This window comes from Cheilinus undulatus, linkage group 13 (genome assembly GCF_018320785.1).
Source record: "Cheilinus undulatus linkage group 13, ASM1832078v1, whole genome shotgun sequence".
NCBI classification, from domain to species: Eukaryota; Metazoa; Chordata; class Actinopteri; order Labriformes; family Labridae; genus Cheilinus; species Cheilinus undulatus.
This window is the reverse complement of record NC_054877.1, coordinates 14,299,545-14,312,115: the sequence shown is the minus strand read 5'-3', so window position 1 is coordinate 14,312,115 and position 12,571 is coordinate 14,299,545. Positions and strand designations below refer to the sequence as shown.

The following is a 12,571-nucleotide window of genomic DNA, read 5'->3' as shown; positions in this document are numbered from 1 at the left end:
CATGAGAGAAATGTGGGCATAGTTGGAGTGTTACTAATTTTCACAGTTGGTGCATGTCTACAAAAAGCCAAACTTCTCACTGATGACCTCATTTACTTTTTTTGTCACATAAAGCGAACAATTTTAAATCCAGTCTGTTTCAAAACCACAAACTTTTCACAAAGTAAAATGAATTGACCTGCTGATACATAACAATAAAAGCAGGCTTTGATGCAGCATTACAATGTAACAGGAGGACTAAACATATGGTATATTTATAAAAGCATCCACCTACACCTTCTATCACTTTTCATGCAGAGAACTCGGCGCTGACTTTGCGTGGTTTCTGCAGAGCTATAAAGCCTCTGATGGAGAAAAGCTAATCCCACCAGCACTCCTCAGAGGGAATTAGCAGAGTCATGTCACACTATAGCTGCATTTCTGTGACAGCAGCTTCTCAACGCAACCCGTAACCCCAGCTTTACTGACAGAAACCACCACCCACGCACAAAAAAGGGTTGTGATCTGCACATGTCCATTGAGACTAAGTTACTATCTAACAGTTTGCCCTTTAAACAACTGTGTCAGATGTGCAGCAGATGCAGCTGACTGATCTACCTTGTAGTTTCTCTCCCCGGGGTTGTAGAGAATGAAAGCAGGAGAAAATTAGAAGGAACACTGATTTCAAATTAGAAAAGAGGAGTTTACTTTATTTCACTTCAACTTAAAGGAGAATGAGCTGGAGGAGCTGCTGTGAATTTAGAGGTGCTTTAATATATAATAAGATTTATTGAGAGCAGGACTGAGACAAGTCTTGTTCTGTCCAACAAACAGTCTAAATCTCAAATATATTCAGTTTGCAATGCTAATCTAAAAAGAATAAAATCATCAGGCTACCTATATTTATTTTATTTAGCTATTTTTAGTTTGTTTTTTAACTGAATATAAAAATACGATTAATTTGCTGTCAATTAAATAAATGTGCTCAAAGGACAACATTTTTCATGTAGCGTGATGATCTTAAGAAGCAGGATAAATATTTGGATCTAGACTTGGGGGATTCCCAAAAATATGCAGATGAATAATAACAACACATTGCAATGCAGGTTTTTATCCTCCTCCATTGAGACATAACACCCTCTGTAGTGAAGCAGGGGAGGTTCAGCGTATCTCTGCCACAGAAAATGATAGGAAACGATTAGCACAGACATTTTTCCCATGGGAGGAAATTGAGTTGAGCTGGAAAACTACAAGGTCAGGGGGATAAAAATGTCAAATCTTGCCACTTTGGGCTAGTTTCAAATAGGATTTGAAGGAAGAGGAGGAGGAGGAGGAGGAGGAGGAGGAGGACTCCCTTACAGTTATCTAAAAGATCCTCTGACCTCAGTTGTATCACTGCATCCCACATCCTGAGCTGAGAAAGCGTACAGTATGTCTGCTGTATTCCCTCAGCTGGGAGGACACTGATACAGATTTCTTTACATTTCAAGCAGGAAGTTTTGATTCTGGCTCTACCTGACAATTAGCTTTGAAATATCATGTAGTAAGCAGGCAACAGAGAGCAAATGCAACAATCTCACCCTCCAGCCTCTTGAGGTGCTGTGGATTGGATTGGGAAGTCTTTACTGTCCCTGAGGGGCAATTTTGTTTGTAACAGGAGTCAGCGCAGGTTATATACAGAAAACACACAAATACATCAATACTTACATGTACTCCCTGACTCAAATGGATTTTATCATGATAGATGACAAATCAGTTCATAATATTCAGTATCTGCAATACAACAGTGCCTACAGCTGATGTAGTGACTTCCTATCTCTTGCTGCTCATCACTCAAAATGAATTACTTTTTGGGGCAAATATGAAAGTCTTATTGTTCTTTTTTTTTTCCTTTCTTTTTGGGAATGATCACAAAGCTTGTTTTCCACAGTTTACATCTTAATTCAACTGAGATCGTGCATTAAAAAACCTTCGTCTGCATGACTACTCCAGGCTTCCGTACTTTGCTTCTAACTTTAAAGAAACTCTCAGAGTGGAGGAGAAACTTCTGCTGAAAATATTCACAGAAAATGTTACACTGATTGTGAGTTCTGTTCGACTTCCAGCATTAAACATTGTGACTCATACCGCCTGCATCGCTGCCTGATTTTGTATCCCTGCTTTTTATGACAAAGCGGCTGATTCTGTCACGACCTCGTGCAGAGGCAGACGAGACAGATACTCAGACAGTGAGTGGAATTCACAGTGTAAAGGTTCACTAAAGAGTCCTACTAGAGCTGTGTTATTCACTCCCTCTGCATTGTAATTCTTCTTCTGTTACACCGCAATCAAACCTGAACTTTGATCCCAGCCTTTTTTAAATTTCATTAGCACTGTTTCCTCTAATCACAGGTCATCCTAGAAAAATAACAGGCATTGCTATTTTTATCTCTAATTTTCCTGGAAATACGAGGATTTAAATAGCAAGAATGACCCTTGACATCATAAATACTAAATCACACTCATGTCTGCCAGGATATTCTTGTAAAAGGAGAAAATGGTAATATAAATAGATCTGGAGACTACAAATTTGAGGAACACCAGCAATGAAATTTAGGAGAGCTGCGATTTCACTGACTGAAGCTCCTGGGTTTGCTATGTCATTGCTTTTTGGCATTCTTTTTGTATTTTTCTGACTAAAATTGTTAAGACTATAAATAATGCAGGGCGTTTTGCACCAATAAAATCAAAAGATAGTCTATTTGCAGTAATATACATTTAAAAAAGTCAAATTTATACATAGAAAGCATCCATAAATTCTTAGTTATGGATGTTTTTAGTCAACTCGGATAATTTTTCAGGCCTTGTTTGAATCCCAGCCTTTTATTTGAATGATAACCCTGCAAAAAATTGATAAACAGAAAATTTGTAGAATTCATTTGAGGTGCTTTGTGCAGAGAGTGAGGACTTCATGCAAAGCTACAGGTGCATTTTAAAGAGAATCTTTTTGAAATCTTGTGTTTTTTAATGACTGATGAGTAAATAATCCCACATCATTAACATTTACCTTCTTTCTTTCTGTCTGCTCTGCCCAAACACCATCTAATGTGATTTAATCCAGTCAGTTTAATGCATTCCTGTCTATTAAGTGTGAACGGCACAATGTGAGGTGGGGTCAGATTTGTGCCAGGGAAGCTCCAGGCCTGCTCGTCCTGGGGGGGGGGGGGGCTGGACAGGGAGATTACAGCACAGAAAACAGATGGGACGCTGGGGTTCAAAACCGTACGCTAGCTAAGAGACTGGCGATGTGTAACATTGAATAAATCATCACCATTTACAGAGATTAGTCAGCCAAGTTAATTATATGAGGATAAAGCCCCTGAGATGTATTATCATGCTTTTAAAGGGGCTCCCAATAGATTACATGAACTTTAGGGGTTTTGAGGGTGTAGCAAAAGCCTGTAATAGTGCATTTAATATCACTCGCTCAACATATCTGCAGGATAAATGAGTGATGTTTTCTCTCAGGAGTTCGTGGTATTGAAAATAAAAAAATTAGAAACCATCAAAGGGACAAATATTGATTTTCTGTCAGCACAAATTTATAGTCTAGGCTCAGAAGTAATTGAAAAATCCAACTCCTTGATTAAAAATGTCTTTTTTTGCACTATTCAATACCTCAAATTGATAAAAGCAATTTAATTGACTAAGATTTAGACAAAGCATTGTGAAGGAACCTAAGTAAAATATTTATATCTTTATAAATGAAGGTGTACTTTAAAAATATGCTGGAAGTTTGTAAGAGATTTGAGTTTATTAGAGGGAGATTTTGAAGAAATAAAGGCTTGGTAAATTGCATTTAATCCAAAGGTTTGAAATAGATTAAGTAGTAAATGTAACTCGATATTTATCTACCTCTAGAACTTTATTTACCATCATCTTACTACTATAACTGGCAGTGTGTCTGTCTGGATTTGCACACCACACAGTTGCTCCAATGTCTTTCATACCACTCAGAAGACTTCTTGGTGGCACTGGTTTGAAATTGGTGCAAAAAAAATCAAAAATATGAACAGATTTTCTATATAATCCAAAATTGTTGTGTGTTTGCTTCACTTTTGTTGAAGTACATTTTCAGTTCTTATTTGTTATTGAAAACATTCAATCTTCATATTTGACATTTCGCTTCCAGATGTCCAATTAAGAGCCTCTCAATTTACATTGTGAAATCCACCTAGACATTTCTATATAAAAACATTACTAAACAGTCATTTTTTGTCTTCTATACATAAAATTCTACTTGAAGTAGTGAAGGCATGTGGTCATGTCTCCGTTATAGAGCTAAAACATCACGGCGATAACTTGATATTGATCTTCTTAGGCCAGAATAAAATTGACATTTCATTTGAGCTGGTTGTTTTAAATTCGTCACTTGCAAATTAAAAATATAGCCATGTGCATAAGTTTTAGGCATGTAGGGCACAAAGAATTCATCTTGGGTCCTAATTTGCCACAAGCCAAGGCTGGAGCGCAGGAGAGGACGGCCAGATTTAAGCTGACACTTGTTGGCACCTGGCAGCCAAGGTAAAACTTGTTGGCAACTCTTCTGTCCAGGCCTTTTCACCTCTGGTGATACACCTGGAGACAACTGGCATTTTTTTGGCCCCTGGAACATCCACAGCATGACCAGGGGATCATGGCAACCCAACTACATGCCTTACTTGCACCATCCAGCCTGTATGCAGCCCAACAGGTCTGGACTTTTTTATTCTCCTTCAGTCCTGTCAATCCTCCTTCACACCTGATGGTGCCCTCAGGCCGATTATGCTGGCCTTTAACCTAACAACTTCTCAAGCAATTTCAAAGTTGCAGACCGGGATAGTTCTTTGGTTGTTGCACTAACAGGCAAAGTTGTTTCCTTTAATTTCTACTCTATGTAAATTATTTAAAACTGGAAAAGCACTCGGAGAGCGCAGACCTCCGCCATTAGCCCTATCTCCCAATAGTAACGAATCCTTTAAAAATTCCTGGATCCAGACGGTGATCCGGATCAGTCCCAAAATCTAATCAGTTCTTCCTTATGCCATTTCTGACATTTCCTGAAAATTTCATCAAAATCTGTCCATAACTTTTTGAGTTATGTTGCTAACAAACTAACTAACAAACCCTGCTGATCACATAACCTCCTTGGCGGAGTTAAACATTACATTAAAAGAGATATTAACTCGTATGTGATGTGTAAATATATATTTGCACACTTTAGACATTGCTTTCTTTTACTCTTTGGCACTTTCTGATACTATCCATCTTTAAATACAGACATTTTGGACAGTGTTTTCTAGGTCAAAGCCTGAAGTATGAAATTTTGATAGTAAATGAATGCATGACTATAAGTCAGGCCATCTAATCTAATAAGTCATCTAAATGAAAAGCACTGTAAGCTATGCATGTGCAGTCCATGCTGCCTCTTATTTCAAGATCACTGTCCTAAAAAAATCCATCCATGGCCACAGTGGGAGTCATTACTCCAACACACAGAGACTCAGTGACACTGATTCCCTCCAACAAATGCTCCCATTTCACGGTCACCTCCCAACCTCCACAGAAACAGTCGACTAATCCCTCTGTCCAAACCCCTGGTGGGGAGGAATCTGCTCAAAGAAGATTTCAGGAGGAGGAGGAGGGTCTCACAGGCCCTGTTCAGCCCTCACACATTTTAGAACTACACAAAAATCTTTAAACTTCATAAAAGGAGCAACTTTCTGTTGCCAAGAGGGAAGTATGTAGAGTAAAATGTCAAGTAAGTCCACTCTTCTGAATTTTTAATGATCGGAGAGAAAGAATGACTGTTGATGGCAGAAAGAAGCGATTATGATGTAGAGCCTGGACACTCACATTTTCCTGGACTGGCTGTGGATTGTACTTGCATGGATGCATTAAAAAAAGGCTATTTTTAAATGCTGGAAACTTAAAAATCATAGATAATTAGTGTGATTGTTTTGCTAAAGGTTACACTAGAAAGAAATGGGGAAAAACTCAAACCAACAAGGCAGTCTGACACCAAGCAAATGTGCAATAAGTACAACAAAACCTTAGAGGACTGAACAGACTGATTGTTAAATTAGCAAATCGCTGATACAATTCTTATCTTGTTCAATTCAATTTAACACACTTCATTTTTGTCTCACTTTTCTGCTCGATCGTCCAACTCGGAAAATAATGAACTCATCGAACCTTTCACCCTCCTTTATCATTCTAACTCATTATGATTAACAAGCAACTCATTCTCCACTTTTTTCTCTGCACAAAAACATCTCATTTCCATATTCAATTTCTCTACATTATGATAACAGCCACACTGCTGGGATATTGGCGTTGCTCATCTCACATTAACAACACAGAGACACGTGTTTTCCCTCATCTTCCGGCTCTCTGTTCCTCACAGGGTTTATTTCTGGATAGCAGGAGAGCTTTGATGTAGGAACTTAACATTTAAGATGCCTTATATGAATAATTTGTTTTCTCTCAAGACCATGGAGAGAAGCTTTCAGGGAGAACTAATTCCACAAAGCAATTTCACACAAAAGCAAATGTAAATGTGCTGTGAAATCCGTGAAATCCCTACTTCTAAGAAGTGCTGTCAAAATAGCACCGTTTATTTTTGGTTTAATATAAAGGCTAACAATTGTAGGACTGATAGTCAAAGAAAAACAGTGTGCAGTGGTAGATTGGAGCCTGGGTTTTAAGGCCAACACAAAGGTGTTATTAGTGTCCAGTAAATACGAGTAAATTACATGTTTCACAAACATTTGTTTGTATCTTAAAGGCAGGGTTGAGGACAGTTGAAATTGTCTTCATGTCCTGATGGCAATCAATACTCATTGTGTTCAGTAAAAGGAATGATAAAGTTTAATCATTTGTAGCTGCTTTAAGCCTGTAAAAACTTCTATTCCCAATAGCACATAATGTGCGTTATGGAAATAGTTCATTTTCAAATCACCTGAGACACTCCGAGCTTGATATAGAAAGACTGCAAAACTACCACTACTAAAATTAGTGTTTAACAGGGCAAAAACACAAGAAAGATGGAGGCAGAGAAGCTTAAAACACATTTGAATACAGCCTTTATTGACAACTACATTACGGCTAGGTTCTTTGAAGTTTAACAGCAAATAAAGTTTGTTGGTTGAAATGAAATTTGTTTATTTATCCTCCTGAGACCTGAGGGTTTGTTTGGAATGCATTTTTGGTTTCTCCCATGTATTCAGGTTGAGTAGGACCTGATAAATGAAACATCAGCTTTGCCTTTGGACAGGTGATTCTTCGAGCTTTTTTTTTCCAAATTCACATAAATTCCATAGAGTTTCAAAGTAATTCCATAAAATGTATCAGAAAAGACTTAGACATTTTTTTTGTATCACATAAAAAGTCCCACAAAATGTGTTCTTGATATCCCAAATGTTTAAATGAAATGTTTGCAGCCTAAACGTTTAAATAAAGAGTTCTCCCAAAATTTAATTTAACCTCGTGAAAATTTTCAAGCAGATTCCCGAAATTTCTAAGCAAATTCACATTAAAATTTCATAGAAAAATAAAAAAGAAACCTGAAAAATACATTACCCCAAATTCCATGAAAATGTTGGAAACAGTAAATTATATTCCCTGAAATTTCAATTTCATTTTCAAAGGACAACCACCCACCCCCTAAAAATTCCCAAAAATTTACAAACACATTTCCCAAATTTTCCAGGAGAAAGCCCAGAAATGTCCAACAAACTCTCCAACATATGAAAACATATTCCCCAAATTTCCAAATAAATATATACAAAGTTCAAAGCAAATTCTCCAAATATCTAAACAGCAAATCCTCCCAACATTTCAAGCAAATTACTGGAACTTCAATTGATATTCCAGATAATGATCTCAAAAATTCTAATAGCAGAAATGATTACTATGTTGTAGGAAAGCCAAAATGTAATGTCCTCATATGTGCATGCAGAGTCTTAGGAGGTGAAACCTGTTCCAAAGGTCTCACTTTACTCACTCACAGAGAGTATTGTTACACAAGGGAAAATATTCAAAAAGCTTTCAGAATTTAGGTAACTTCTACTCTCAGATTCTATGTAGGGTTGTAGAATCTACACATGGGAGACTGGATTGTCAGCTCTGGTTTCTCTTTGTAGTCTGAGCTGTTTTGACCGATTATGCATCAGCAGGCTTTGGTTTATACAAGAGGAACAGAGCAAAAACAAGCAGAACCTTACCCTTGCTAATTGCATACCAGCTTGAATCAGCAGTAATCTAATGATGATTGATTGATCTCTATTAAGAGATATCTTGATAAAAGTGCAGCTGACAACCTAAACCATTAGTTGCAAGTAAATAAGCTTGATGCTGAAATGCGTCTAGGAGCGTTTTTAGGGTTTATATGAACATGTTGTGAACATAAAGGCATACAAATGTTTGAAGGAAGTGCCTTGCAAATTTCTTGTTGTCGTCACCTTTATGAACCCCATTGTCCAAGAGCACTTCAAACAAACTTTTTTATTGGGGAACTCCTTTCTACGTTTTTTTTAAGAACAAACATATTTATTTGTTTTTTGGGGCTCATACTCCTGGACAAGTTGCTGTATCGGCTTTTCATCTGTTTGACTGACCTGAGAGTCAACAGGTGAAGGAGCTCTACTCCAGGGTGTTATGGACCAAGAAATGAAAACATTTACGGAAAAGGAAATCTTTCTGTCCAACACGGACCACTGGCTTCACCAGAATCCTGAAGAAGTTAACATCCTGTCCTGGAGGCATTCATCGTCTGTTGGACAGTGACTGTCGATGAATGCTGGATTGGGTTTCAGGTAAACCGAACTTAGCAGCTGTTGAAATTAGAAAACTGGAAAGCCAACTAACTTCCAGAACCTTCTAAAAACACAGTGTATTTGTATGTAAAAATAAAATGTCCGTTGTCCTGTGTATTGTTTGATAAAGCATATACATAATGAAGGCGTTTATATTGTAAGAACATTATATGAAGGATACTTCATCTAAAAATGTAATTAAAAAAATCAGTCAGACATCCAGTCTTGGTTTAATGATGTTTTTTATAGACTGATGAAAAACTGAATGTTTTGCATCATTTCCCAAAGAAATTTAAAGAGCCTAATGATTGAAATTACAGCATACAGCAGCAGTTTAATAGCAGACCAATTTCCCCAGTAATTTTAAATCAGTTTAGATCAAAAGTACTTCTACTTGACATTTACTTAAGAGTCAAAACATCCCTGTGCTTAGACTTTGGCTAAATGCCTAAATTGGCCGGGTAGTAAAGAAGCTGTTGGAAGCTTCATTATCTCACTATGAGGGCTCATCTGAGTCACTGGTGATAAAATAACACTGGCAGCATCTTCTGTTTCAACCTTACACCTGACTGAAACAAGAAGAGGAACTAGTTCATTAAAAAAACAATAAGAAACAAGCTTCCACTTCTTCCTCCTAACACCACATGCTGTGTCTTACCTCCACACTGAGCGTGAAGTCAGAGCTGTCCAGCAGGGTGACTTTACACTGCATGATCTTCACTTTTTTCGCTCCTCTCAAAGGAGACCTGGACAGACGACTTGTGGATGACCTGTGGGAAGTCTGGTCCTCCTCCTGCAGCTCCTACGAGACAAAAACAGTCATTTCAAAATCATGACAACAGATTAGTGAGGTTTTCTGTACTGGACCGCTCCCTTGTTCTCTTTAAGCGAGACTAAAAAACATTCTGTAAACTTTAAGGTTCAAAGGGTTCACACAACAGAAATGAAAAATACCTTCTGCTCACAATCTCCCTGCCTCCGCCTGCCCTGAATGTCACTTTCTTAATGTAGTCGTCTTTGACAAAACTGCTCGTTCTGTCACATGACAAAACCCAAGCCTAAAAATAGAGGCTGGGACCCTGAGTGTGTAATCGGGTCCCACTGAGAAGAGCTGGAGGTGTTCTGCCATTTTGTCTTAAACTGAGAAAATCCAATTTTCCACTTGGTTGAAAACAAAGCTGTTCATGACTGACTTCATGCTGAAAAAAAGGCTTTTGGCTTTAAGACAGTTCTCCCTTCTAACTCACACACAAAGTGGATTTTTCCTTTTTACATTTCAAATTTCTAATGCTCTCCAGGCTATATTCATCACATTATGCCTGTGCAATGAAGCTCAAATGGACCAGTTCTCCCAGTGGACACAGTGAAATGCATCAGTTATTATTACAGGAAATACTTTCCCCCTTTAGAGAGCAGAAGAATGAAACTGAAAGTATGATATGTATTTGAAGAGGTAAGTATTCCAAAGTCGTGTCAATGTTCATCGGTGATTTGCGACTGAGAAACATCACAGAAAATGTGTAAAATCACAGCAGTCATACAGTAAACTCCAGCTACTTCAGTCTTTCAGTACGTTGACCCTGCAACACAGAAATCTCCCAGCCTCAGCCTCTGTGTGTCAGAAAAGACTGATGGTGTTGTGTCAGTGCGCTGTGACTTCTCTCAGCCTTGTTCCTGATGATTCACACAGATTCAACAACAGCAGAGCATCATACATCACTCTGTGTGACATGATGAGGTCTGTTTCCTGCAGATCAAGTTAAGGGATACTGCTATGGATTAGCTTCACGGTAACGCCTTTAAAAAGACCTGTGTGAAAGTTTGAGGGGGATGAGTTGGCAGAAATGACATTCAGTGGTAAGTTTTCATCAGTGTATGATCCCAAAGGTATAAATCTCTGCATTTTTGTTCCTTATGTCTGACACTTGACAATAGATTGCTTGCAATCACTTGATCCCAAATGTCCATTGGGGTCAGGAAGAGGGGGAAAGCTGTTAGGAATGAACAGGAACTTAACAGTACTAAATGGATCTCTATGCTGCAAATATTATCAGAAAATTTCTTCATACATAAAGTAAGATCCCTACACCTTACAAAAATGCTGAACATTTTCATCTGGCAAGGAGGGGATTAATATCACAAACTGCTTGGTCCAGCACACCTCCTAGCCTCGTCTAGTCAGATAAAAGGAAACAAGAGTCTAGAGGAGTCTTGTACTGAGCTGAGAGGCTAGCTGAGCCCCTTAAAGAAATACAAAAATCCTATTTTGTCACAAACATGCTATTAATTGAAATGGTGGTAGATTATCTACTGAATGTAGATAGCGACTGAGATGTGAGGAGCCCTTCATGAAAGAGCATGTTTTACGAAACAGCTCTGTTATGTTAGCCGTAGCAGCTTGCGCTCGTTTCACTGCCAGTTTCCTTTCCTCCATCTTTTGTTGTTATTTAATCCCCATTTAAAACCCAAACTGGTGCCTAATGAAGAGCTGTTTGGGATCCAAACAACCAGCTCAGCTGAGTTCAGCCTAATGATTTGGAGCTCTTAAAAAGAGACAGATTTCCTGTCATGATAAGCAAGACTGGATGGACATCAGCTGAGGAAACAGAGTTTAATGTGTTTAACTCTGATAAAACAGTACTGAACCAAACCAGACCACTTTGTGGAGCAGACCAGACATGAGCGTATGTGACACTGCTTGTAAAGCCATTACAACGAGGCTTGTTTAATTCCTGCCTGCTTCGGTTTCTCCGAGTTTTTTTTATTTTTATTTTTCTATTATTTTCCTCAAATAATTTTTGTTTCTCAAAAGTATTTCACTACTTTTGGGACACAAAAGTAACTTAAGAATGTCAATATTTTCCCAATTTGAATGTAGAAACATTAATTAATTTGCACTGTCCCTGTAAAGTATAAAAAAATAAACAACATGCTGCAACTGGAGAAGGGCCTCATGTTGACCTACACTTCAGGCTTCCAAATCACAAAGTCCACCCCTGCTTATCTTGCCCTATCATTAAACCACATATACATTTAGCTATACAATCAAGTACCTTAAAAATAGTAAAAACATTCCCATCAGCCTCATCCATACTGTGTTCACAGCTAGTTTGAGAACATCAGAGTCTAGCATGCTAAAAAAGTGAGAATTTTACCTGCAAAACATCCTCTAAAGGATCAAATTTCAACAGGTTATCTTTTTGTTCAAAGCACTTCCATGTACAAATGCAGCTGTCCAGAGCTGCTGTCATGGCTGCGTAATGAACATTACACAAACATCCATCAAGAAAAAAATTCAAGCTCTTAAGTCATTTCCCTGAAACTTTGTCAAATAAAAAGAGGTTTGTTAAAAAAAATAACTGTGTGGGAAGTTCTGCTTGTTGGCAGATCTGCTGATTTAAATGCATCAGTAATATTCAAGGAAAAACCCTTCATAGGCAATATTCCCAAGAGGAAAAACAAGGCTGGCATGGGCCATTTGGATAGTTACCTATTCCTGTTGTTCATTATCCCCAGGGTGACTATCATATTTCCTAGATTACATTAAAATATTCAATTTTGTTTTGATCTTTTGCTACATCGATCAGGACTTAATGAATCCATCCATCAGCTCTGGCAGCTTCTGCTGCTCTCTCTCATTACAGCCTGTTATGATTCATGTATAAACCCACGCTCTATTTCCCCCTTCTCATGAAACACTCCATTTTTCCACATCATGATAAAAGCCACACTGCTGGGTCAGTGGAGTCGTGAGCATC

General features: G+C 38.0%; 1 protein-coding gene across 1 annotated transcript in view; it reads right to left on the bottom strand.

Moving 5' to 3' along the window:
- The window catches only part of epb41l3b (erythrocyte membrane protein band 4.1-like 3b), a 71,124-nt gene that overhangs the window by 40,581 nt on the left and 17,972 nt on the right, over positions 1 to 12,571 (bottom strand). Inside the window, exon 3 of the mRNA XM_041803670.1 lies at positions 9,472 to 9,615. Within this exon, the coding sequence (XP_041659604.1) occupies positions 9,472 to 9,615 (144 nt within the window). The remainder of the gene's footprint in view (positions 1 to 9,471; positions 9,616 to 12,571) is intronic.